At 40.5% G+C, this 27,990-nt stretch overlaps 1 protein-coding gene across 1 annotated transcript; it reads right to left on the bottom strand.

The window, feature by feature from the left end:
- Window positions 1-441: 441 nt before the first annotated feature.
- Window positions 442-27,990, bottom strand: prtg (protogenin). The gene is made up of 19 exons (XM_022741580.1): window positions 27,924-27,990; window positions 26,050-26,352; window positions 17,806-17,950; window positions 17,487-17,620; window positions 16,916-17,212; window positions 16,659-16,818; window positions 16,022-16,269; window positions 14,043-14,207; window positions 12,716-13,021; window positions 11,622-11,810; window positions 6,206-6,301; window positions 5,915-6,101; window positions 4,989-5,116; window positions 4,555-4,725; window positions 2,163-2,336; window positions 1,918-2,041; window positions 1,698-1,839; window positions 1,347-1,460; window positions 442-852 (listed from the first exon to the last, which is right to left on the bottom strand). Exons 1-19 carry the CDS (start codon window positions 27,988-27,990, stop codon window positions 442-444), a joined length of 3,561 nt encoding a protein of 1,186 aa, XP_022597301.1.

Below are 27,990 nucleotides of genomic sequence, written 5' to 3'. Positions count from 1 at the left end.
ACTACATAGTTGAAGGCATAGTTCGACATTTTGAGAAATACACTTTCTTGGTGAGAGTTGGATGAGAAGATTGGCAACATTTTATGAACAAATTGTACAGATTAAACAAACGAGATTTAACATGTTAAATAGGGACTTTTCAGGATGCTGGTATGCAGATTTTGTTACCTTCAGGCAGAGCCAGGTTAACTGTTTCTATCTGTTTCCAATCTTTGTACTAGGCTAAGCTAACCAGTCACTGGCCATAGCTTCATATTTAATAGATTGGCAGAGTGGTACTTATCTTCTCATCAAACTCCCTGCCACAAAGGCAATAAGCACATGTCCCTAAAGGCCCAACTGTTCCTGTTCTGTATACCACTGCCTTCACGTCCACATCACCACACACACACACACACACACACACACACACACACACACACACACGCTCACATCGCACACTTACACACTTAGAGAGAGTGCAGACTGAGAACTGCCCTGGGTTTCATGATGACAGCAGCCTTTCTCAACTGACTCCTTTAACTCCTGGTCAGTCTGACTCTCCTCCGACAGCTCGTGCAGCTCTTCAACAGGGTCGCTGCAGTCCGAGCCGCTGCTGTCCTCCGCTGTCAGAGACGGCGGACGGCTGCTGGCACCAGATGACAGGTTGGTCATCTCCGTTTCGTCATGAGAGTAACGACCTGAGTCACCAGTTGCATGGCTGCCCTCGCTGCTAGAAGATCCCTCTGTGTCGCCAGGACACCCGAGCAGAGCCTGCAGAGGGGTGCGCTGGTCTGGAGAAACAGACAACTCCTCCTCATAGGTCAGCACTGTGGTGCCTGGCTGGTAGGACGCAGTGCCATGCCTCATATTCTGCAGCACAGAGAAAGTGTTCCTCCAGTTATCTGAGTGTTTATGGCCAAGTTTTACAGATAGCCGTGAGGTGTCTCAACGTCATAAGCAAACCTGTTACTAGTGGGAGCTTTGGAAGCCATTATAAAACTAATTCTGATGTTTATAGTCTGTAATACAGGTTCTGAAAGCTGTACGTTTACTACTCACCAAATGTGTTTCCTCTTCAATTTATTGCTCTTAGATTAAAGTTTTCAAGATAAAAAACCTGCTCAACAAACTCCATATCCTCCTTACAGTGGATTCATAATTAGCACATATGAAGGAGCGCCTGAGGGGCATGAGTGCCTTCTTGGCCTGAATTGAGCCATGCAGTTCTTAGTCCCAGGTGGAGCACAACCTCCAACAACCTGAGGGTGACGTTTGGGTCTGCAATTTTGTTTTCAAATTTTTATGCAACCTGAGACTCAACTCAACACAATTTCACAGACAGGACTCATCATTCTTAGTCTTACCTGCAATGCTTTACTGTCCTTTTTCACATTATTGCTGAAGGAAAACCATTTCTTTTTCTTTTCAGCACTGGCCTGAACAGGACCGAGAGAATTGATAATGAGGTTTGTTCCACCCTAAAAAGTGAAAAAAAAAAATTCAGTATAAATAGGTACAAGCAATATCCAGAACAAACCATAAAATTTATACGATTAAAAGTTTTACATATTCCAATGGCTTTACTACATTTCATGTCTTTCTGATTACTTCAAGTTTTTTTAATATTTAACAAATGTCCAAACATTTTCCAGGCCTGAAAAATCGTCAGTTCAATGGAATTTAGAGAGTTACACGCTGTAATAAGTGTTACGTACCTTGGAATCGATGAAATGGTTTTGACTCATCATTGGTACAGCCACATCAGCATTCTCAGCTTGTCCGTCAGAGCCCAGTTGTCCTGCAGCCAAGGGAGAGGCACTCACTCCTTCTGTGTATGTTTTAACAGCTGAAAATTTCCTGGAGGGAAACAAATATGACGTTACTATAGACAGAGGATACTCAAGGAAACTGGGCTTTTGCTGTATTCAGACATACCTGTTTTTCCCTCGGCAGACGATGATGAAGGCACAAATGATGATGCAGATGAAAGCAATGCACACCCCCACAGTGATCCCTGTCATTGATTTTTGGTCCAGGTGGTAGAAACCATCAGATAAGGCTGTGAAGGATGAAGGCAACATTGTCGGATTATGGTATAACTTGTGATCACAATGTTTCAGTTTCAAAAGGGAACTTCAAAAGGACTCTTATCATAAGATATCAAGTGATTCTGTGAGAACAATGTCGATGGCACTGACCTGTGGAGTGCCGGGGGTCGGATGAGAGATCTGGCTGTACTGTCAGCTCCAGTGTGTGAGAGAAAGGCCCATCACCCATGTCGTTGGATGCAGAAATTTTCACCAAGTAAACCTGACCAGGCCTCAGGTTCTCCAGCAGTGCCATGGTGATAGTCCCTGTTGGTGAGATTTAACTCTGGTGTTTAACTGCACATTGTGACTATATTGTTGAAGCAGGGCTTTCATCTTCTTAACCTTATCTACAGGTGTTTTTTCATCAAGATGGATTGACCAGTTAATACATCTAGCCCTTTCATTCATGAAACCGATCTTGAAGATGTGGAAATGATATCGGAAGAATTTAAGAAGGTAAAAGTACGTTTTTGTCCAAAATAGTGCTTTGATTTTAAAAAAAAAAAAACAAAAAAAAAAAACTTATGTCTAGGTCCAATCACTAGCTTTGTGTGGATCTTTCAACCACATCCATACTTCCATAACATACTTAGGTCATGTGATAATCAACTGATGGAGACTGTGTGTGATGTGGTTAAAAGCTTCAGTCATGAGTTAAAAGTATTTCTTTAAAAAAAAAAAAAATTCAAAATTCAATCCGTCAGGGATCACATAGACACGTTATGAAATCAGTAGTTACATATCTAAAACTCATAAATAATTTACACAATATGATTTAGTTTTTTTAATGACATCTGATTACTCATGTTCAGATGTTTTTGGCTCCACTCTGAGGTAGTGTAGTGCATAGCTGGGATGAAAGATCCTAATGAGGGCCTGAGTTGGGGATTATCTGCTAGTGTTTAAGATCACAAAGTTTTTTTATCACATACTACAGTTGGGTATTTAACTGCATTTAGTGGTAACACTTGAAGCAGTCGTTCAATATTTTTGTTGTGCAAATTTTATTTGCTTTCTTGCTGAGAGTTAGATGAGAAGATTGATACGACTCTCACGACTGTACATTAAATATGAAGCTGCAGCCAGCACCAAATTATCTTAGTTTAGCAAAAAGACTGGAAATAGGAGTAAACAGCTAACCTGGCTCTGTCCAAAGGAGCCTGATGGTAGAGATCATTTTGAATAACTACACAGTTCTGTTCATCTAATATGTTGCTGTCTTTTTCTTGACTTTTTCAGTCTGACCATCGTTCAGTTTCAGACTTTGTGATGCAGTGAAACATAAAAAACAAAAAACAAAGGTGCTATGTGGGAGCTGCTTGGGGTGGGGTCAGGGGATCAGGGCCATACACATTCCCTTATCCAGTATCACCCAGTCTCAAAACCACCAGGGTCCCAGCAGCTACTGAAGGGGGTTGGGTGTTCAGTTTGAGGTGATAGGGGGCTGGGCTAAGCTGGAGGGGCTTTGTGAGCAGCTCCACTTTTGATCCCTTCCCCAGAGACAGAGGAACAGTTCTGTGTCTTTTTTTGTGTTTCTGGGGTTATCTACTCTTAAAAAATCCATTGCTGTCTCACAAACCAGATACAAAGAAAACTTTAATTACTAATTCTTGTTTAAGAGAAAAATGTTTCCTTTACCAAGACTTCTTACTTTATTTTGGGTTGGTGGCAAAACATTGTTTGACTGATGTAGGGTGTTCATTTTCAAACCTCTCTACCATAACTTGCTTTAATCATATCAAACATGAATAATTTTTCTGTGACATTATAATTAATACTTACAGTTTAAATCTCTGTGAGCCTGTCTATATGTTTGACACAATTCCCACTGATTATACTATATAAATTATAATTGGTCTATTCTAAGCATTAATTTAAAGACAGTTGCTCCCAGATAACTGTGTAACTCTTGCAATACATTTTTTTCTACAGACAATTTCACAGAAACCCCCCCTGACATAGTTATAGACACAATATGTTTACAGAGCACCTAAAAACAACATGAAGTTTTTCCATGATGAAAACTAATTCAGCACATACAATTCTGGCAAAGATGCTACAGAGACAGAGGATTCTGCTTCTAATAGCAGCACAGAAAACGTACAAACTCTAAAATCTAGCGTGTGCCTGCGAGTTTGAGTGTAAAGCTGCATTAATCTGTATTTTTGATTAACACTGGAACATATGCAAACAGACTGATCAACAACTGAAAAGAGAGAACTAAATGCATTGGATACTGCTGAACTGGTGATGGGAACCTGAGGACTTTGTGTGGAAAGGGTCAAAACACCAAACTGGAGTGAGCACGACCTGTCCTGGCACCATTCAGAGATCACAATGAACAGAGACATGGACTGGACGATGAATTACTAGTTTCCAATGGACCTTTTGTCTTTGACAGGAGAGAGTCTTTGTGTGTCCTCTCCCCTGCACATCTGTATAACCTCTTTCCCTATACTTTTCTTTCCACTCTCCTCCTTACCTTCTCTTTGCAGCACTTGCCATTCCCCAGCTATCCATTCATTTCTGGAGGCGTACAGGATCGTGTAGTGTGTGACAGCTACGTCGGGTTCATCTGGGGGTTTCCATGAAACCAGCGCAGTGTCCTCCTCAATCAAAGTCACTTTCACGTTGGAAGGGGGTATCATGGGAGCTGTGTGTGGATGGATGAAAAGAATAAGGTCAAATAAAAATACCATGAACACTAAAACAGAGGGTGTCTTTTCATAACTCTGGACTTTAACGTGTTCATGCAAACAACAAATGAAAAAATCATTTTAAAATAAATTTTCCTCACAAAACAGCATCACCATGTGTAGTGCAACATCTCTTAATCACATTAAAAATGTCTTACTGTTTGGTACACTTCATATAGAGTATATACAGTAAATTATATTAAAATGTTTTTGTGCTCACCTTCAGGGAAAGTGCTCTGATAGACCACAGGGCTCCAGGGGCTGGACAGCTGATCAATGTGAAGACGAATAGCAAATTCATACTTGGTGTTTGGCTCCAGATCCCGCACCAGGAGGCTCTGCTCACTCCTGCAGAATAGACATAACGGACGACTTAAGGACATGTCTGTTTGTTCAGTGTGATTTGCTGAGGTTTAGAGATGCTGATTGTGCAGGTCATACTGATAAAATGCACTTAATTTAGGCATTTAGACCAAAGAAACTTCAGCAGACATGTCTGTTTTAAAATATTACGATGAGGCCACTTGTGACTTTCCTCTGCTCATCTTACATTTACTTGGGTTTTGGGGTGAACTGCCCCTTCAATAATGGCCAACAGATGGCGATATGGAGCTGTGCTGGCAGTGAGAGTGGGGAGACAACATAGAGATACTGGTGACCTGCAAACTTAGCCCCCAACAAGTGTTTGTTGTAAAGAAACACTTCAGGTGATGTGATTTGGCTGTCATAATGAACTACTGCTGAAATGTCACATTACTGTCAATAACAGAACATTGTGTTAAGATAAGGTCTCATACATAGCATGAGCATCAAGCCATTATGCAGTTAGCCATACAAAACACACAGCTGCATGTGTTATACATCTAGTTTCACTTTCCCTGACACCATCCTCTCCAGACAGGAAACAATAGCCTCCATAAGTTTATTTAAGATGCACTATTCAATATAAAAGTTCATCAGGTGACCAGAAACAATTAACAATAGGCTATAGATAGGCTAACATATTAAACATAACTTTATTAGGCCATAATATATCAAACATATAAGTGATGTTCAGCTCTATGTGTTCTGCCATCAGGTGGCCAAGAGAACAGATTAATGCTGCTTTAAATGAATATTAGCCATGTATTAAGAAGAAATTCTCACGTCTGCAGGTAGAGCACGAGGGAGGCGTTCTGCAGGCCCACTGGGTTGCAGCGGACGGTGTAGTTGATCGCATGGCTGGAGGTGAAGGCTGGTCGGCCCCAGTGCAAAAACACGGCAGTTGAACTGTTAGTCTTGGTGTACACATTGTGTGGAGGTGGTGGAGGGGGCACAAGGCGATCTCGAACAGCTGAGAAACATCGAGAATAATGGTATTTATAGCAAATACAAGTGACACCATCATGATGCAGGCACACTGAAGAACCTTCTTTTCAAGTATATTGTGGGACTTACAGACACATCCAGGGGTGCTGATAGTCTGGTCAGCCTGGTAGCCATCTCCGATGAAATTGTAAGCCAGAAGTTTAACGTGGTACTTCTTCCTTGGGTCTTCATTAAGAAAAAGAGAGAAACCAAAATGTATAAATAAATCGCATCGTAAAAATATGAAACACAAACAAGTCAAACTTCATGCTTCCAAATACATCAGTCTATGTGGACTCTCAGAATCTGGACTTCAGGTAACTTGCATAGAGATTTATTCTCACCATCACTCTGAATTCGGTGTAATAATTCAACACAGGTTGTAACACGGTGCCAGATGACAATGTGATTCCTACAGCCAACAGGAAGCAGGGGTGCTACATGAGGGCGAGCTGGACTGTGTAGGTGTGGGGTCAGCGAGGTTTTTTTAGTTTGATGATGTGGTGGGAACGAGAGGTGAGGCAGTGTGACAGATGCTCAGCGTCGTGAGTCCTTTGGTCAGTTTCTGCAGCACTCAGGGCAGCAGAACACAAGAGCTCTACTATCCATCACCCTGTCACTGAGTCTTTTCAGTGCAAATAAAAAGGACCTTTCTCCAGGCCCAGTCCGGCCTGCTGTTTAGTGGTCAGTGGCCACTCCTATTTAGGTCCACAATCTGGGGGTTAAATCGACGGACAAAATCCCCTGGGAAGGACATTGCTGATGGTCAACAGCAGTTGCAGGCCTCAGTGACCCTGAAGACCCTCCTGAACAAAAGCCATCTGACCAAATGTCCCTTTTACCCTTAAAAGAATAATGATCAGGGTCCAATTTAAATGTTGCATGCAATATCAATATTGTGAATCATATCTGCCGACTCTTACAGCCAGTAAAATAAGCATATTGTCTTGACAACATGTAACAAGTAATGTATTTTCTGATGTGAAAGTTAGTCAGTCAGAGAATTTTAAATAGGTGTCAGTGGTACCACCTTCCATTCTTGTTACAGTGTTTCATTAAAAGTTATTATGAGTGTTACTTCTCAACTGTTTCTGCTTAGTCAGTGAATATTAACTGTTAACTGGCAAAATGCTGGACTATAGATGTCAGTCCGGCACAATTTTTGCAGACATGTTGGTTATGGGAACACTTACAGAAATATAGCTCAAACATGAACAAATTAACACAAGTCTATCTTGAGCCTATTACTAGTATCATAATTCGATCTGTCCTGCAGAAAACAAACCAACTTCTAGTGAAGTATGAGACATTTAGGGGGTCGAGAGAAGAGGGAGACCACAGGAGATGAATCTGTGTCCATGGAGGTTAGAGAAGTTTGGGGGGGGGGGGGGGGGGGGGTTAAGTTGAGCTACTTCCACCCCCATGCAGCCCTGAGGAGTTTCACTGGAGCCAGACCCAGGCCAGCAGGTCAGGCTGAGATAAAACTAAAAGAATCTGGGGTCATGGGTGTAGAATATGAGATGAGCCTCTTTTTCTGCATATGGATTCTCATTGCCTGCATCTAAACATCTCTTTGCAATGACAGTTAAGAGTAAGCAAAATACTAACACACTAATCATGAGCTGCTGGCAGAATTCTTTAGATAAATGTTTACCATGACCAGAGAGATGATCAGCACGGAAACAAGGAACTTTTTGTTTACATCTTCTTTGCAACAGATAAATAAAACCACAAGGTCGGCAAATTTTGTACAAAGTGCACCTTGTTATCCAAAGTTTCTGCGCAGTGTGTTAAGCCTGTCCACCTCTAAAGAGGAGCAGGCATGTACTATGCACCTCTACACAGCCCCACAATACAATGGGTCTGCCGTAATTATGCGAGAGACGAGCTCTGTGAGGGGGGAAGCTGTGACATCTGGGCCACGACCTTTGACATGGAATCTTGGCAAGCTAAATCCTGCAAAAGGAGGGGTTGCAGGGCTCTCTCTAAAGGGGGAGGGTCAAGCAGAGGAAGTGAGTGGAAAAACAGGGAAACACCAAGAGTCAAAATAAAATGCCACTTAGTAGGTGGTGACACAGTGTCCTGATAAGAGACAACTCAGTGGACAAGTTTGTTTTTCACCCACAGTGAAGCAGACACCTGAAGCTCCTGTGGTGTACACAAACAACAGCAAAATGAGAAACAACCAGAAACAACCAGAATATTACTTATCCATCCAGAACATACACTACTTTAAAGAGACTTAGAATTCTCAGAGCCTAAGTTAACGTTAATGTCTTTTCTTATCCTCCAGTCCCAAACAAAATTATATTGATTTTACAATGATATAAAACAGACAACAGCAGCACATCCTCACATTTAAGAATCTGGAAATACTAATATTTGGCATTTTTGGTTTGACTGAAATGATTAATTGACCATCAAAATTGCTGCCAATTAATTGTCAATTAATCAGATAATTGTTATAGCATTGGAAATAAAGTTACAAAACATAAATGCATTAGGACACATTATATTCTTAGACTGCTGCATTCTGCTTTAGATGCTATTCCTTGAGTGAAGACATTTCCTGTCCTTCCAACTGAGATAAATCTCACATAGCCTTATTCCCATAAATAATGCTGTTGGTATTAAAAGGCATATTTGAGCCATTTGTGGTGACCCCTTTTTTTTTACATCCAAAATGCAGATCCTGTTGGCCTCTGAGGTTTTGTTCAGCCTTGCAAAAGGCCCCCCAGGCTGCAGCAAACCAGGCCTGAACAGGGGCCATAAATGTCAACTCCTGTATGAACCCTCACACCAGCATCTATCATCTCTCTCTCTCCTCCCCCTCTCTCTCTCTTTTGCCCTTAGTCACACAAATCAACACACACAGACACACACAGACACACACACACACACACACACACACACACACACACACACACACACACACACACACACACACACAAGTTAAGCAAAAATGACCTTTTAAAATGTCGTCAGCACAACTGTAGATAAATCTACAGTTGTTCACACTGCTCTGCCTGGTGCCAACAGGTATGAGAGGTATTTAAACCTCGACTATGACAACATGTTCTTCTCATGGGCCATGCAGAGAATACACATGCAAGGGAAGGTCACATCTCTGTGTCATTTATACCCAACTGGAGCCCCTCACACACATTCCTGTCTCTCAGGGTGTGCTTTCAATCATTTGGATCATCAGAAGTGATAATTTAACTGCCAGCTCAGAGCATGTCCTTCTGCAGCTATACACAGAGCTGAATCAACAGTATCCAGTTTTGCCACAGCTGATAGTTCAGAAATCAATGTTATTGGCAAAAAAGGGATGGCTGCTGTGTACAACATATCAGCAATTATAGGGCATGCCATTTACAGTACAAACAGATTTAATTTGCAAAGATCACCTGCTGAGAAAAATCAACATTCAGCATTTGGTAGTCTTGAGGACACGAAATGTAGACTGAGTGAATGTGGGACATCCGTTGCTTCATATTTTCAACATACAGTTAAAAATATTGCAAATAATACCTCAGAAGTAATTTGTCAAAAACAGAAAAGTGTAATGTTCTCTCATAGTAGGAGGGAAGACCAAAATATTTTCCTATGCAATATTTTCTTATGCATGAACAGAAATTTAAAAAATCTGTGAAAATATCCTCACAGGGTTACCTTGTTCTGCTCACTAATGCCATGCCACTGTTACAGTACAACAGACACCTATCAGATTAGCTTTTAGCATTTAGCATGGATTTATATCAGGATTGCCTCTAAATTTGTATACCTGTTTAAATTTCTTGTATTCAGTTTTTAAGAGTTTGCTTTCAGTTCCTTTTAAAATCTAAATTTAAAGTGCAATTGCCTCTTATATGAATTGTGCTACATCAATAGATTTTATTGCCTTCAATTAATGGTGCAGCTATAATAATGTCAAAAAGTAATGTCTTGAAGAAGGAAGTAATAATTGGTAAAAAACCAAAACCATTTAGTCAGATTCCTCACAGCACAGCAGGGCTTTCTCTGCTGCAGGATGTGTTGCCACACAGGTCAGATGCTTCACTTTGCACCTCTCTCCTCAAACACAGTGCTGCAGCTAATTCATGAGAATGAAATCTCAGAGCTGCAAGATAGTGAGCTCACAAGACAAGCTCATTGTTTGGTGTACAACTCAGTTGGTGAAAGCTGCATTTCCTTAAAGTCTTGGCTAATAAACTATCTTTGTGGCTCTCAAAGCCAAACACAATGAGAGTCTTTGATGTCAATGCTCCTCCAGGAACACTGCTCAAAGCAGTCATAAAACACATAGTAAATCAGCCTCCACAAAACAGCTTTCCTCTCTTCAAAACACTGCCCTGCAAAGCTCCTTTATCAAAGAGGAACAAAAAGATCATTCTTTTTATTCAGCTAAAGCTTTATTTTTGAGGTTTGATGCTAATCTTGCTGATTACCTTAATATTTATCATCAGCTGTGATTGCAGCTTCCTCCTCTTCCCACATTTATTCAATATTCAGAGTGATCTGATTAAGCAAGAAGCTTTCAAAAAAAAAAAAACATTAAGGTGACTTTTAAGAACTGCTAAGGCTCCTCCACATTATACACATCAATACGACCATTATGCCAATAAAATTAAATAATATGGAGTAAATTTAATGAATAAAAAACTGATTATAATTAGTGTCAGCATTATTAGTAGAAATAGGAGTTGTTGGTTTCATAGTAGGTGCATTGTGGCTCAGCACTGATCCTAGTACTGCTTAAACCATTGAACTAAATATCTAACTAACTAAATGCCTGCAGGAGTTAGAGTTAACACCTATAGTAATTTATAGTTCCTCCTCGTCTTTCTTTCTCTCTTTCTGATCCTGTTCTAGCATTGAGCTTCCTGATTTACAAGTCAGCTGCTGACCACCTGGTTGACCCCCTTTGGCCACAGATGGTCAGTTGTCCACTGCATTGGCCTGAGCCCCCTCTCCTCTCTCAAACAAAAAAGCCAAAATGAATCTGACCTAAAGGCCAGAAGAGCTGTGATATGCCCCAAACTCCACCAGCAGCTGCTGAAAAGACACACACACACACACACTAGAACCCCTAACAGAGGTTGGGAGGTCATGGAAGTGGGATGTGGTGCTGTTCTGTTCCACGCTTCGTGAATCTCTGCTCGACACATGACAAGAATTAAGCCAATTCATCCCTCATAAGCTTGAATGTCAATTGATGCTGCTGCTTTTAACCACATTTGTCCACCATGAACTAATACACTAAAGACCTTTTGAACTTGATTAATTTAATTGACTGTTAAAACATGCAGGTTTCAATTAAAAACCTTCGGAAAAGTCTTGCCTCAAAATTTCATGAGATCAGAAACTTGTGTTGTTAATATGAAGCCTCTGTTGTGTGTTGCTGAGTGACGGTTTTCACGAGAAAACCATGAAAATGATATGTAGAATGTCCTGCATACCACAAGGGTAGGAGGTTACTCAAATGAGGTAAAACAAAACTCACCAAGGCCTCCAATGGTGTGTCTATTATCTGAAGCACGCAGCTGAACCGGGGCGTTCTCAGGCTGGCTCTCCTCATGGTAAAAAAGTCTGTAGCCTTGCACACCAGCTGAGTTTCTGGGTGCCAACTTCCAGGACACCAAAATAGTGGTGCAGTTTAAAGGCTCCAAATGTAGCTCGGGAGCCAGAGGAACTGTAGAGAAAAGATTAAGAAAAACATTTTGATGGATTTACAATCCTGAGTCTTTTCAGTTTCATGATTACAAAAACACTCTAGATAAACATCCATGTGATCAAAATATTACTCTGTGAGTGAAAATAAATCGTGCTGCTGACATGCTTTCCATTTTCCTACTGTGCCACAGCAAACTATCTTAATATTCCCTGAATTTTGTTTAAAGCAAACAAGACATCAAAGACAATCCTTGTTCTTAGAAAACTGGAAACTGTCTTCTAGGCTGTTTCAAGTGTTTATGTGATGGACAGAGGAGGTTCCTGGCCAGCTTTTTCTTTGAAAAGTGAAACTACCATCTGATGCCTCACCAGCTGTTTCACACTCAGTACAGACCAAAGACAACCACACTAACAGTCAAGGGAGTGATTTCACACATTTTTATTTAAGGAATGAGGACAATGAAGTTTACCAACAGAAGATTCCTGTGTGAGTTTAAACTGGAGACAGGGGGAAATAGAAATGGGAAGGAAAAACGAATCCTCCCCTCCTCCCGTCTCAAAGCTTCAGATGTAGCTCTAAACAGCCATATACTCTTTCCCACCCGGAGGCCTGAGTCGCTCCCTTTATGACCCATGACTGAAACCCTTCCAGTGTTACTGACAGTGGAGAGCAAAGGTCACAGAGTAACAAACGCAATGCCTTAACAAGATTATTAGAGCAAGCGCTCCTCTTTGCTCTGACCCATGGTAGAGTTCAGTGATAATTCTGCTTTTTGTGTCAACTTCCTTTATGTGTAGATGTTAATAATTTTTCAATGTGCCTGCACATTTGAAATTCTTAAAATCACAAAATTTTGATTTCATATTTGTAGTTACACACTGCAATTTCAGAAATCATGAAGACAACTCTTCCTAATGTTGTACCTCGAGCACTGGATGCCTTCGGAGTGCGGTGAGACGTCCAGGCAGACTGCTCACCCCACCCTACACTGGTGGCAGCAACAATACGCAAAAGGTAGATGGTGTCAGGCTGCAGGTCTTCCAGGAGATGATTTGTCTTCTCTCCAGGTAGCTCTATCTGTGAGACTGTACTCTCAGCACTGGTGCGATAGGACAAACGATAGCCAGACACTCGGCCGCGACTCAGCTTGTCTGGGAGAGGCTGCCAAGAAACCTGGATGTCTGTGGGGCTATGGCTGGTGAGGCTGAGCTCAGGGGCGCGGATGGGAACTGTGGACAAACAAAACAGGAAGGTTAAGACTGAAAGAAATCCTTAATCATGCAGTAAAACTAAGATGACGACCCACCAGATTGGTGAGATAGAGTTAATACATGAAAAATGTCAGATTTGTAACATACTGCCAGTCGTGAGGAGAAGAGGAAGATACAAACAAGGGCTTAGCGATGAGAAGCTATAAAAAGTGAATATCATTTTGTCAATGACTTATACCTATACCCTACCAGTTCCATGAATATGTCTTGTTGTATTAGGCCATTATGGGCGGTGTTGGAAATCCATGAGCAACACTATTTGATGGCATATTTGAATCAATATGAAAAATTACCTTGACCTATCAAGTATTGAATTTGACAGAGTAGCCAAAACAGACATTCCTGTGTGGTTATTTAATCCACAAACAGCTTTTCAATCTATTTTCCAGGAAATGTATAGTATTGTGATATTGCAATATAAAATGATACAGGATTTCATTCCACCTGAACGTAAACTGACATTGATGTCTATGTAATATCATTTAATAATTTCAGTCATATAGAACAAACACATGGCAGCCTTTGACCCACAGGCCAAGACTATGAACAAATGAGGTTTGCCAGGAGTTCAAAAACACTCCAGGGGCATGGGACATACAGATATCGATATATATATATATATACATACATCGTATATGGCTCAAATATATACAGTGTACATAGAAACATAGAGACACACACACACACACACACACACACACACACACACACACACACACACACACACACACACACACACACACACACACACACACACACACACACTCTGCATACAAATGATTTGATTGTTTCTTATGTCAACAACAAAGCTAATTCACTGCAGTTGAAATATCTCATAAACAAACAGTCTCTGAGGTCCCACTGGAATAACAGAGTCTAACAGACTTAGAAGGTCAATTACTCCACTCCCTCCCCATTTTTTGATTTCATATTTACTGTGGGATCGACTTTATTGTCTATGATCTCGTCTATGCCTCACCATCTTCGAGCGTGTGCTGGAACACGTGGTCCGACATACGACTGGCTCCCATGGGCATGTAGGCAACAACATAGAAGGTGTAGTTGCGAGCTGGCTCGAGGTCATCAATAATGTAGCGAGTTGTATCGTTTCCAATGACAACTTGATATTCCTCATTGTTCAATCCTGGACGAATGACAACATTGTAAAAAGAATTGAAATAATTACAACTTCTTATCAATGTCAATCAAGTGAATAGTACTTCTGGATGAGAAGCTATTTTTCTTCTAAAAAGGAAATTGTCCTGTCTTGTGATAAAACAATTTTTTGTATTTGAATTTTACACATTCATTTAGATAAATTACAGCATATTTAAGCAACATTTCAGGTTTTGTAATGTAAAAACATAAACAGGGATCACATAATCCTACCCATTATGCAGTCAACAAAAAACGTGTAAAAATCTGGCAAAGGCTTATGTTGTTGCTATATAGCACACCTTTTAGTCTCTGTGTTTTCATAAATGAATAAGTGCACAGTCTTACCACCTGTGGAGATACAGTTTGTATCCATTCTTATCATGTTAATAACAAAATAAGACGATGGTCCATATACTTTATCTTATTCTGAAACACAGCCATTTGGTGAAACAAACTGACATTCATCTCCATGTCACACAAAAGATGTTTTTGTACCCCGAGGAGGAAAAAAACTACCTGGTGTGATTTTTGACCTGGTAAACAAGGTACTTGAAAGTAAACAAAAAAGCATTCTCCACAGTCTGAATGCGTCAGTAAGCCTCCCTCAAAAGTCTAACAAAGTCTGCGTTCCTGTCTAATTCACAATCTCCCACTGCCCTCACACAATGCACTCTTTTGGACACTCCATCACACAGACTAATTAGTTCTTCCTTTCGTTAGAGCCTCCATTTAGTGCCAAGCCTCTCTGTCTGCAACCTCAGGTGCAGAGCTGACAATGTGATACTCTGTCAATGTCAATGAACAGCCAAGGAGATTGTGTCACTAAATCTAAATCAAGTGCAGAAAATCCTTGAAAGATTCGAGTTATTCAAGAATAAAACAGACAGAATTTGTTCAGCTTGTTCCTTTTATTTTGACCTCCTTATCCCCAACAAAATCCAGCAGGTGTTTCTTTTTTACTAGGTGAATTCTGTATGTCCCACCCCCCCAATGGAAGTCAGTGGCATTATAATTAAGTGCAGTGCTTGAATGAACAAGCTCAAGTTTTTTCTGAAATGTTGTATTGTTTGAATGTGACTCTTCTCTCTCAGCAGCAAGAGTTCCCAGGAAAGCTGAAAGGCTTCCAGGCTTTTCTGCTGCCACACTGCAACCGTTGTGCTTTTTGTGAATAGTTCTGTCTGCATCCTGCATTTTATCAGCCAAAAGGAAGGGACCCTGCATCTTGAAACTCCAGGGCTATGGTCTATAGATGACTAACTCCCGTTTGTCCAGAAAAAGCCGTTGTTCTACTTCATTTAGGAGGAGTGCTCCATTTTTTTTTTACCTTTGCCCACCAACATAGCATTGACAACACATGGTTAGCTCTGACATTATACTTTGTAGACAGGAAGAGGCAACATTTTAGTTCCTGAATTGCTGTTGCTTGAGGCTATAAAGATCATGAAAATAAAATGTCTTAACGTATTAAGTTTTACAAAATTTGTAAGGAATTCTTCCCTACACCCAAGAGAGTATTCATGTTTTCTTTTCCCTTGAAGTGTTTCTTTGTTGTGAAAGCCAGTTTTGTATTTTGCTCCATTTGTTGTTTCAAACCTTGCTCTTACATAACACTACAGCACATTAGAAGTACAAGCTAAGACATGACATCTGTAAAAGGCAAAATCTAAAATCCTGAACTGCTGTTTCCTGAAGCTGTAAAGATCATAAACGTTAAATGTCTTAATGTATGAACAGTTTCCTTCCTCCCTTTTTGTCCTTGTGGTGCAAAAATGCTTCCTTGTTTGTTTACAGATGACTCACCTTCAGCCTTCATGTAGTGCACTGAGTAAGCAATAACTTTATCTGAGTTATACAGAGGCCTCTCCCAGGCCAGGAGGATGGCAGAGCTCGACACTGTGTCAGCTTGGATATTCCTGGGTGCACTTGGCCGGTCCTCTGACATCACCACAATGAGCCTCGCCATGGATATGACTGATCCTTGCTCGTTCTCTGCCTGGCACTGATAGATGGCATCGTCCTCAGGGATGATCTGGTTGATCACCAGTTTGCTGAATGACACGCATAAACACAGATGATGAGTATATATGCAGATGGCATCATCCTGAGGCTCCTGTGTAGTCATTCTATAATTAACTTTAGCAAGCAATGGAAGTCGAAAAGGGAGCACATTATAAGGAAACCAACTAAAACCCCATTTGCACTGCTTTAAATTATTCAGTTTCCTTTCTACTACAGGGAAAGTAGTGAATTATTTATTCAGATTGTTTTCAATTGGTCAACAATGACTGTTAAATAAGTGCCTCAATAGTGTCTCATGCTTAAAGGAGTTAGAGTTCCTGTTCATTATCTCTGTGCATGCAAAGCAAATACATTTGACATCTCAGAAAAGGAATTTATTTGATCACAGGATTCATCCTTTAAATGGAGAGAGAGATACCTGTTGTACATCTTGATTCGACCATTGGAGTGAACTTTCTCTCCGTTCTTGAGCCAAGTGATTTGAGGTGTTGGAACTCCTTCAGCTTGGCACACAAAGCGGGCAGTGCCAGCACGGGGACGCGTCAGGCTTTCCGGCCACTCCACCAAGGAGGGTGGTGCTTTGGAAGAACAACATCAGTGAGAAATATATACATATATGAAACTTTTGAATTATCAATTATCAAAGCCAAACTTCTGTATACTGAATATCTCTACCTAAAACAGTGACATTGGCTGAGGCAACAGTGTAGTTTCGTGTGCCAGGAGTGGTGGCTCTGCACATATAGACTCCTCCATGCTGAGGCTTGATGTCTGTGATAATGAGGTTGCCATTTCCCAACACTTTGGTGTTGTAAACATCAATGGACTTGCTGTCCGCTCGGCTCCAGGAGATGATGGGTCGGGGTTTGCCTGTGGCCATGCACTCCAGGATGGCACTCTGGTGCAGCGACACTGAAATGTTCTGTGGCCCAGCGATGATGCGTGGCCTCTGGGGAAGCTGGGGGCTGGGAGCTGCAGAGAGAGAGAAAGACAGGGAGGAAAGAGGAACAGCTTTAGTGCATATGGTTTTGTAGATTCAACATGATCTTTATTTAATATGGTTATACCTTTCAAAAATTCTCTCATAAAATAAATTATACAACACTCATCCCATCACATATTCCCTTTGCCTAGATTTAGGTAATCATATTCATGAAACACAATTTCTCCTTTGTGATAGACTACCAAACTGTCTACTGATGCCCTTTATAGAATACATTTATCAAAAGAGAGCTAGGTGTCATACCTGGGGTGACAGTGAGGGTGGCCTCCGTGCTTCGGCGGCGACTGGCAATGTTGGTGGCGATGCATCGGTAATTTCCAGCATCCGCTCGCTGCACTCCATGTATCTGAAGGACACCACTGGGCAGGACTGTGATTCTGGATGATAGATGCAGCCTTTATCACTTACAATATTGAGCTATTACGCATCAAATATGACTGATGATGGCTAAGAGTGGTTACAGAATTTTTTTTCATGTCCGGCTTTGAAAAAAATCTGCTGAAGAGTAAGACTATAAAAAATGAATACCGTGAAGTTAAAATGAAAACGACAGAGTGCATACCTTTCAGTGGTGAGGGGTAATGTGACTCGATTGAGCTCCCAAGTGATTATGGGAGGAGGGTGGGCACTGATTTTGCAGGAAAACCTGGCGACTGAGCCTTCAGTTACCACTATGGATGTCGGCTGGATTGCAAAAGAGAAGATACCTGCAGCAAAACAGAACAACAAAACAGACCATTTAAATTAAAGAATTCTTATGTATGCAGAAATGTTTGACAAACTGGAATACATTTGTAAAAAGCCTTTTTTCTATCTAATAGTGTGGCGCTATACTGTCTCCCAATAAATCCCAATAAACACATGTAGAACTGACACAATTAGTCAATTCATTGATTATTTGGTTGGCTAAATAGTTGTTGGCAACTATTTAGATAAGTGATTAATCGCTTCACTCATTTCTCAAGCAAAAATGTCAAACATTTGCTGATTACAGCTTCTCAATTGCGAGAATTTACTCCCTGTCTTTTCTTGGTCATACATCATTGTAAACTGTGTATATTTGGATTGGACAGTTGGTCAGACAAAATAAGTCATTTAACAACTTGGGCTCTGTGTGATTGTATTAGGCTTTTATTCATAGATTAAATGATTAATCAATTAATAAAACTAATTAACATGTTAACACCTTTTCAACACCATACTGAGGTTGAACATTTGTCAAAAAGCAATAAGGGGAGTATTGGCCCAGATATACAGCTTCTACTAACACATTAAGTTTGTAGGTAATTCTTCCCTACAACCAAGAGAGTGTTCATGTTTTTATCCCTAACATGTTGTTTTTTTAAAGATAATGTCAAAGGAAACTCCTTTGCCTTGAGGTGTTTCTTTGTTGGGAAAGCCGGTGTTGCATTTCACTCCATTTGTTGTCTCAAACCGTGCTTTAACATAATACTACAGCATTTTCATGGCATGAAGTCCAAGCCAACAATGAAATCAGTAAGAAGCCCTACCAAACTGCCCACAAAGTCAGGTTTAGGAAGAAGCTCTTAAATCAGCAAGAAATATAATTAAGGATTCGAATCATTATCAATATAAAGATAGATTTAAAAAAAAAAAAAAAATATTGGTATAAAATCTCTTTTTACAGATGCTATTTCTGAATTGCCCCCCCCTTTCCAAACATATTGATCTATTTCAAACATCCATTCATCTCAGTCAGATCCAGTGGACATCAGAAAACAGAGATCCCTATTACCTAAAGCTGCAGACCTACTGAGTGTTGCAGGAAGGTGATGATTGGAGTGGAACAGCTACATCCTGCGTGGATAGGGTTTCCCTGAAACGGAGCTGTTGTCAGCCACCAGCTGAGCAGCAAGTAAATGAGGCCCGACGTGAATTACAATAAAGTCTTTTAGAGTGAACCAAACAGTCAACAGAAGTGTATGCATTTTATAATGATTTAAGTTGTTTTAGCTCTTTTTGTGAATAAATGCCCCCTTTGACAGTGGTTCCTCTTGGGCCATAAAAGTCCTAAAAGCCATTAAGGTCACACACTGCTGTCCCATCCCCCTCTGTGCTAAAAAAGCTGCAGAAGCCTGAGATCAATCATTTGTTAAAAGAAATCAATTGCACTGCCGTTCTGATAGAGAGCAAATACTGACAGCACCAAAAAAAACAAAACACTGAGAATCACAGCATGCTAACATAAAATTCATTACCACAAATACATCAAATCATTCAGGAACAGATATGGACAAATCAATAGAAAAAATAAAGTTTGTTGATAACTTTGTATTCGACCAAATTATTTCTAATTTCAGAAGGCCTGTTTCAAGATGCCTGCTTTCAGGATGAAACTATCACCTCTTAAGTAATGGATAAACAAACACACTGTGATGCTCTTTAGCCTCTGTGCTCACAGCCAGAGTTTCCTCTGCTGCAGTGAGTCATCAGCACTCAAAGAAGAAACAGAAAGGAGCAGGAAGCAGGGTATCAAATTAACACTACTGTACGTCTGTAAGAAAAACATCAAAAACCATCCAAAATGCTTCTGTTCTGCTTCAATTTTTTGAATATGCTGTATGCAACCAACAAATAGAGATATATATGTGTAACACTTCAATGTGGATAAAAGAAAACCTAATTGACTATTTCCTGAGCAATTCAACATGAAACAAACATAAACTTTGTCTATAACTTGCACATTGCCAACTCTAAATCTTTGTACTGAATTGGATATGAACATCCTTATCCGTATATTTTTCCACAGAGAGATTCAACACGATGCCGTGGTAACCTTTGCTTCCGAGAAAATCCCTGTCATAAATACACAGTAGTGTCTATCAGGGCCATTATGGATGACTGTGTGTAGACAATGTTGCCAGGTGTTCTGGTGTGAAACAGCAGTAGAGCTCTGACTGACATTCAGTGAATTATGACTTTTATTACTTTTTCTCCAAAGTATTAAGGGAAATCCTGTCTATGTGTTTAATATTGTTCTTGTTGGACAAACTTTTGTTATGATCAGCTCTTTTCACCATGGTCACATTCAATCAAATTTACTCTGAGCAGTTAGCACTCTTAGCTCCACTGTGGGTGTTTGATGTGAAGACAGAAGTGAATAGAGGCCCCTCCCCCTCCCCATTTTAACGCAGACTTTTACAAAAATGCCATTAGTGTCCTGAAGTGATATGACTGCAGGGCATGAGAGATGTGCTTCACTGATCCTCTGCCTCCCTACTTTGCCTTTCCATTCAGTCAAATGATGCTGGATTGACAAACAGCAGGATAATCATTAATTATTGATAAACTACTAAGACAAGGTGGAAAATCTATAACTGCAAGGGTTTGTCGGGCATTGGACAGAGCACTCCCAATTGAAAAATGGGAGGCTGACCTTCTGCTTTGTGCGATGATGTTTGCCGAGGAGCATCTAATGAGCAGCTGAAATAATCAAAGCAAACACATCAAGCTCTTTGTGATTCACTTTAATTATATGTATTTACTCATTTGGCCATCTATTCTGTGTGTTAGTAAAGGAAAGTCTTTTTAACTTTCACAGAAAGTATGTGTTTTCCAATTCCTTTACTATATCAAAATATATAAGTATGAAACCGTTGGTCTTGTTTGCCATAGCATTTTGGCAAACTCAGACTCAGAGTAAATACCTCTGCCTATTCCCCAAAAGCATGAAGAAACAGTTCTGACCATCTGCCCTTCCCAGCAATCTAACCTCTGACCTCTGACCTCCACAAATCCTGGCTAGCACCCAACTCAGGCAGAGCCGTGCATGGCCACACAAAATGAGCACTGCTGTTCCGCAAACTGCCTAACAATCTCTCACATCACTCTCCAGCTGCGAAAGTTTTTAAATGCTGTTTTGTAATAATATCCTTTTCTGCTGTATCAATGACATCTGCCAGTAGCTGCTACTACAACAAATACAACAACACATGTAGTCCAGCTGCTGCAAGACATTACACCACAGCTAAAATATTACGATGAATTTAAAAGCTGCCTCAGCACAGGAGTCTTTTTTCTCTTTTAAAATCAGCATAAGTTTAATACGCAAAAGTTGTGCCGTGTTGAATCACAATGTTAAAACTAACTGCGTGCCTGACTTAAAGTAAGAGGATTGTCCAGAGTTCCAAATTCAAAGTTGGAGATACAAACATGAGCCTGTCCATATGCCATCTTGGTTTATTACAGTATGTTCTCCCTATGGTCCAAACTGAACCTGAAAAGCAAAACTGTGTTTTCTTCCCTTCAGCTTGCAACAGATGGGCCTGCTGAAGCCAGCACCTCAACAAACTAAAGGTCAGTGGACAGGTCAGGCCCAAACAAAGGCTCCCTTACACATACCAGGAATTAGTTCAGCCCTCTCTCCTCTGGTTACTGTGATCAGTTTCTCAGCCAGAGCACCTATATATACCTATATGTTTTTTTCCATTCTAAACTTAAAAAGGGATATTAAAAAGACCTCCAACAAACTTTTTTTTTTTTTGTTTGGTCTTCTTAATCGTGACAACACTTGTTCCTGCTTTCAATTTAAAAAACAACATCAAACACAGACATACCTGTCATAGTGGTTTTCACCAAAGCAAATCTTACACGTCTCAACAATATGCACTTTCTATATCATAATCAAAATATGTAGTTCTTATTCAGGTAAGGGAACGTGCTGTGTCAGATACAATCTCAGTGACCCTGAACTGCTGGAACAGGTTATTTTTATGAAACTGTAGGTGCTTTCTTGCGAAATCCAAATGTAGGGTATTATTATGGAATAAGACAAATTGTTTTCCACTGAAGATGAATAATTAAAAAAAATACCCACATCCAAAGTCCTTCTTCAAATTTCTAATGAGCAGAAAAGTTGTCATCAATGTTGCCAATGACACTATATTCACCTAGACATAGCTTCAACATTGTGGATGACAGAAGCAGTTTGTGTTCAGCTCCTCAGCTATGTGGATGGCAATGATGCCCCCCCAACCATCCCCAGCCCAACCCACCCCCCAGGCTCCCATCTTTTAGGGTAGACATTAAAATTGATCATCCTCTCCAGATCCTTCAGGCAGCATGTTAAATTGATGGCCTTCAGCATCAGGAGGTCCATGAAAAACCTTCACTGACTTACTGAAACAAGCCTCTGAAGTTTTACATGTACCCCTCTCATGGGTCCTATTCCTGTGAACTAGAGTGCCCTGTATGTAATATCCAAATAAGTTTATTTTACATTTATTCATTCCACAACTCCAACTGAAAGACACCGCTATTCAATTGAGTGATGAGTCCTTTAAAACCTTAAATGACCCCACTGAAGATTAATAAAAGCCCTAAATAAGGGCTGATAAGCAGGAAGGAGAAGAATGCAAAGCTGAAAGAGCCCAAAAATCAATCACTAGCTGGTTGGCAGATGTGCTGCTTCTCCACACAGGCTGCAGGATAGTCAAGTGACCACTGGCCAGGCTAAACAAAGAACTATTCCCATGAGCAGCGTGACCTCTCAAAGCACTGACATGGTGGTGGGGGAGTGGTGTTGGAAGGAGCATTCATCCCCTCCTCCAATCTCTTATCTCTGCTACAAAGTTTTCCAATCATTCATCAGCAACCCTCCACTCACCACAGACAGTGGCTTCATTGTCTTTAATCTCCAGGTCAGAACATGGAGTTAAAGAAGTCAATCTGTAAATAGCTACATTCTGTTTTTAACAACACTTTTATCCTTTGTTGTGGTATATTAGAAAAATAAGTTGATGCCAGATAAATAAAACTTTAATTTAAATTAAATTTGTGTTAATACGCCAAATTAAACAGAGAAAGATGTTCATGAAAACAAAAGTAGAACCACTGATGACTGTTGTGGCAACTGATAAAACTAGACTGTCTCACTGCCCTCCATCTATTGAACAATCTAAAGAAACCTTTGACCTCTAGGCCTGCCGTTCAGGGGAACCATGGTAACCTTTCGTGTCCAGCAGAGGAGAAAAACAAGACTCCAGGCTTTGAGCTGTCTCACTAAACGCATAGTATGTAACTTCTGCCACTAGGGGTGTTTCAATCAAAACAATAAATAAAGCTGGCATGTGGTGATGCTGTGAAGTAACCTGGGATCATGGGAGTTGTTATCTGCACCACCATTACCATCAGCTTCTCCCAGTTTGGATTCCTTCAGTGTCGTTCAGGAGTTTTTAACTGGGAGCTGAATTATCCAGAGGTCTCTTCCTCTCCAAATCAAACAGACCCGGTGAGCATAACCAGTAAAAGCCCAGAATAAACCAGTTTCACATTAAAAGTCAGTGTTTCTTCGACACTATGCGGCGGACACAGGATGACAGGAAAGGGCTGGGGGCTGAGACCTCGCAGTGAGGTAAGATAAACCTTTTAATTGAACTGCAACAGCTCTTTCAAATATCTTTTTTTAACCTATCAACATGTCTGACACTAACCTGACTGCAATGCTGACATCTCTGAGAAATTCTCACCACCTAATTCACAAATTTACACCAACTTGTGGGCGACAATTGAACCATACCTGTGAAAGTTCTAAATAAATCTGACATTTTGCTCATGCCTCATTTGCCTCATGTACGTGTGGTCACGTGATGCAAGGAGAAAAAAAATAGAGCCAACTCAGGAGGCAATCTCTCTACTGAAATCCCCATCAATCTCAAGTCTATTGACAAAAGTCACATGATGAGGCTCATGTGTCACATACCTTTTCATCAGGGCTAAATCCCCTCTCAACTTTGCGCTTTAGCAACCCACTGTTTCAGGTTACCCTCCATCACCATCACATTCCTCAAAGAAGAACTAGGAGGTCCACAGCTTCAACATATGAGCATAGGGTCGAAAAGCTCACAAGTGGTACGATTCTTGCACTTCAGGTATAAAACATGCTTCAATCATTACCTTTACTCACATCTTATGAAGAACTAAACTATATGGAAGAAAGTGGTGCCATAGCTGATGAGAGGTATCTCTCTATGGCCTGGGAAAGGAGGTACTGGGGCCTGACAGAAGACCTCAGGACACAGTGACAGTGAATATGTTCATAATAAACTCAATTTCATGTACAGTCTTTCTCCACTTAAAAACTTAAAATAGATGACACACTCATTGCCAACATCTCTGAGCAGACTTTGATGCAACAGGCAGGTCATACAAGAGAATCATGCTGTTTCATGAGGACTGCAACCCTGACATTTCAGTCGAAATGTAAACTTGGAATCAACCTCTGTTCTTTAACTTTAACAATTAATGTAATTAGCCTTGCTGTGGTCAACAGGTCCAGCTGTTTCGTCCACTGACACCAGGGCAAATAACGGCCACCAAAGAAACCCTTTTCTTACGTAGCACTGGGGGGTAATGTGGACAAAAACGGTTAGAGTGAAAAGCTTTTCACTCTTTCACCAGAGTAGTGAGGCAGAAAACAATTACGTGCAAAGCCTCCAGCCCCTACTGACCTGGTAAGGCCTGCAATAAAGTTTGGTCATTCAGACTCTCAGGGCAAGGCAGTGGTACTGGGAAACGACAATTCACATTTGTGTGTGTGCACGTATGTGTGTGTGCACACCACTCGCAACAACCCCCACTGCTACCTCTGTGTCCTTCAACTGAGCATTTCTCAGGTATGTGCAAATTTTATGAGCTTCCAGATAGACCCTCAAGCATGTCTAAGTGCCATTTTAAAACAGACTAGTAAAGCTTACAGGCAGCCTTTATCACCTCTTAACTTCTATAAAGCAGGTAAACTACTCAATTAATTAATAAAACTACATATACTTTTAAGTACCAGAAGATATTTGAGTTACGACTGGGATGTCTACCACAGTGAATCGCATGCAGGTACAACTTCAAGAAAATCACCAGTTGTTATGTAACTCACACTAACTGCACTCAATTTGTCCATAAAGTTTAAGTAACCCAACGTTCATTAATAGATTTTACATAAAGCAAATCATCTAAGTTAATCTTCAGAGTGTCAACAGTTACACATTTCAACAACTACTTGGATCTTCTCAACATCAGCATCACACTGCAGGAGGAATGGACTTTAAAGTAAAACAATCTTCCACCATGGAAATAAATTGAAACAAGGATTATAAACCCAGGGCAAGCAAAACAGCTCATTTCTGCGTCATTAAAATTAATGTAAAATTAAATTTCAAAATTTTGCTTGGAATGTTAAAAATGCATGTTTTAGTACAGATGGGAATGCATTGCATGCATGGTAAAAGGGTTAACATAGATTCTGAAAAAGTGTTCACAACAAGATGCATGGCCTGTGGGGTAGGAGGAGGGGATATAATGACCCAAAAGACTAACACTGCCTGAAGCTTCTCTACTCCCCCTTTAAAATACGAGGCCAACTCGCACAGTGCTGGAGGAGAAAGCATTCCAAAAGAACAATTCCTCAAGCGATCAGGGTGCAATAACATGAAAGCCCTGGCCTGTGAATAGGGGTCATCTGCTCTTTAGCATTGCAGAGCCGGTATCCTGGACAGCTCCTAACCTTTCAAATCTCCTGCTCCTTCATTAACACACCAATGGGCATATTCCCCTTCCAAACAGTATTTCTTTTGGGCTCCAACTTTGAAGACTTTGTCCCTCTTCCTGCTAACACTTCCAAAGCTGCACTGAATGCAACACTGAGCAACAAAAAAAGGCAAATACATAAAATGAACAGTGATGTTTATATGTTTAAATCTCTTTGCATGATTCATGCATTCATGCAACACTACAGAGATTTAACTTCTTCCACACTATAACATTTCCAATGTGATTCCAGCATGATACTCACTTGCGATTGTAAGACGGGCTTTCTGGCTCAGGATTGCTCCATACTTGTTCTGAGCGAGGCACTGATAGAACCCTTCATCTGATTTGTCTCCTCTTCTGCTCTCCACTTCGGAAATATAAAGGGAGCCATTGGAGAGCAGGTACACCCGTTCATTCTCCACCACTTTCACTCCATTCTTGAGCCATCTGACATCAATGGGTGCCTCTCCATGCGCCTGACAGTCCAAAATAACAGCTTCTTTTCGCATGACAGTGACATCACGGGGCTCCTTGATGAAAAATAACTCACTAAAGCATAAAACACCTGCAGAAAGAGAGGGGAAAACAGACAGAGGAGGACATGAGAAATGAAGGTGGTTATCTGTATGGGGGCCCTTCTGTCAGGGCAGAGGAGCAGGGCACTGCCAGGAGTTCAATAAAGAGTTTAAAGCATTTACTTACACTTACACTGCATGCTTTTTTTTCTGAAAATTACACATATTGGAGGCTGTAGCTCAATATCCTGTAGGTGGATATTATCAGTTTTCACAGTGTCAGATGGATACAAGTGTGACACGGATTAAAGCGTCCTACTAAAGTGAAGTATCACATTTGAGAGGCTTGGAGGTGTGCCAGCAGGTCTACTGTCCTGTACAGTAATCACATTGTAGCTTTATAAAGTCTTTCTGCTCCACTTTAATCCAATTACTTATGGCTCATAAAGTCACTAGCTCAAGGTGAAACAGTTGATCCTATTAGTCCCTGTAGTCTACAGAGAAACCTATTACCCAACTCTCAGCATGAACTCTACAATGTGACCTTTGAGGACTGATTGGAGAGTGTGTCCTTCCTAAAAGGCTATAATGTAATATATCAGAACATAACATGTTGCAGGTTCTTCACTTCTACTTCAAAGCCATTACATTACAACCTGCAACTATGCAAATATTTTCATCTTACAACAAGGATTTTCTCACAGATCAAAGGAGGGGGGCATGCATGAAGCCTGCATCTTTCCTGAGTCACTTATCTCCTACATCAGCTATATGTTTGATATATGTATTGATTTTGTATTGGTAATGCATTAGATTGTTTTCGTTGGACAGACACGCTGCTGTAATTGTATGAATCTGGTTAGAAGATCACCAAATCACACTGTAGCAAAATACTTTACTCTCTTTACTCACCTTACTCTTGCCTGCTCTGCTCTAACTACTCACTTCAAACATCAATATGACCTTTATCAAAAATACCTCACTAGCAGCACTTTTAATATCGTTAATACTATCTCTTTATATTTAGTTGTAGGTTAGAACAGTGTTGCACTTAAATAGTTGGCCATAAAGTTAACAAAGATCTTTTAATAGAGTTAGAGTTGGTTAAAATGAAGAATGAAAGGAGGTGAGTGAAACCACTGCTGAAAAACATTAGAACCTGACTAACTTTTATATACAACGGCTGACGGTGAACGTTCGAAGAAAAACCGGCTAAGTTTCTAGGAGGACTGACGGTTGAATTAGCGAAAACAGGACAGTTTAGTCACATTTAGCCCTTTGTGTCGTTTAAATTAATAATTTAACTTCAGGTTTATTTATTAGAGTTATTAATGTAAATGTCGAAACAGGTTATTCAGGTCAGGCTCTTTCTGGTTTATTCCTCTTGCGGCTGGGTGATAGTTAAATGTTGGCTTGTTGCTTCTCGGTAGCTTTCGGACAATCTAACCGTCAACCGTTAAGTTACAGAGGAGCTACACAAGTTAAACGTAACGTTACAGACCGACGGTCAGCTCCTGTTAAAGATCCCACAGACAAACATGACGGACAGTCACAGTGATGTACCCGACATTCAATTAGTGTTTTCACTCTTTCACAAAAAGTCAATGAAAATGCTCCTTACCTGATATTGGAAGAAAAACGACAATGAACAGCAAACGCTGATATATTTTCCTTGTGAAAGGCGCCAT

The sequence above is a fragment of the Seriola dumerili genome, unplaced genomic scaffold (assembly GCF_002260705.1).
Source record: "Seriola dumerili isolate Sdu_G_001 unplaced genomic scaffold, Sdu_1.0 BDQW01000003.1, whole genome shotgun sequence".
NCBI classification, from domain to species: domain Eukaryota; kingdom Metazoa; phylum Chordata; class Actinopteri; order Carangiformes; family Carangidae; genus Seriola; species Seriola dumerili.
The sequence above is the reverse complement of the archived record's forward strand: the minus strand, read 5'-3'. Positions and strand labels throughout refer to the sequence as shown.

What these genes read in the sequence shown, in the direction of transcription:
- prtg (XM_022741580.1), bottom strand. Translation starts at nt 27,990, where the DNA reads ATGGCGCCTTTCACAAGGAAAATATATCAGCGTTTGCTGTTCATTGTC. An exon ending in GCACTACATGAAGGCTGAAG is followed by an intron (nt 14,208 to 16,021) that starts GTGAGTCATCTG and finishes TCATTCGTCCAG; the next exon opens with GATTGAACAATGAGGAATAT. An exon ending in AGGACAGTAAAGCATTGCAG is followed by an intron (nt 853 to 1,346) that starts GTAAGACTAAGA and finishes TCTGTGCTGCAG; the next exon opens with AATATGAGGCATGGCACTGC.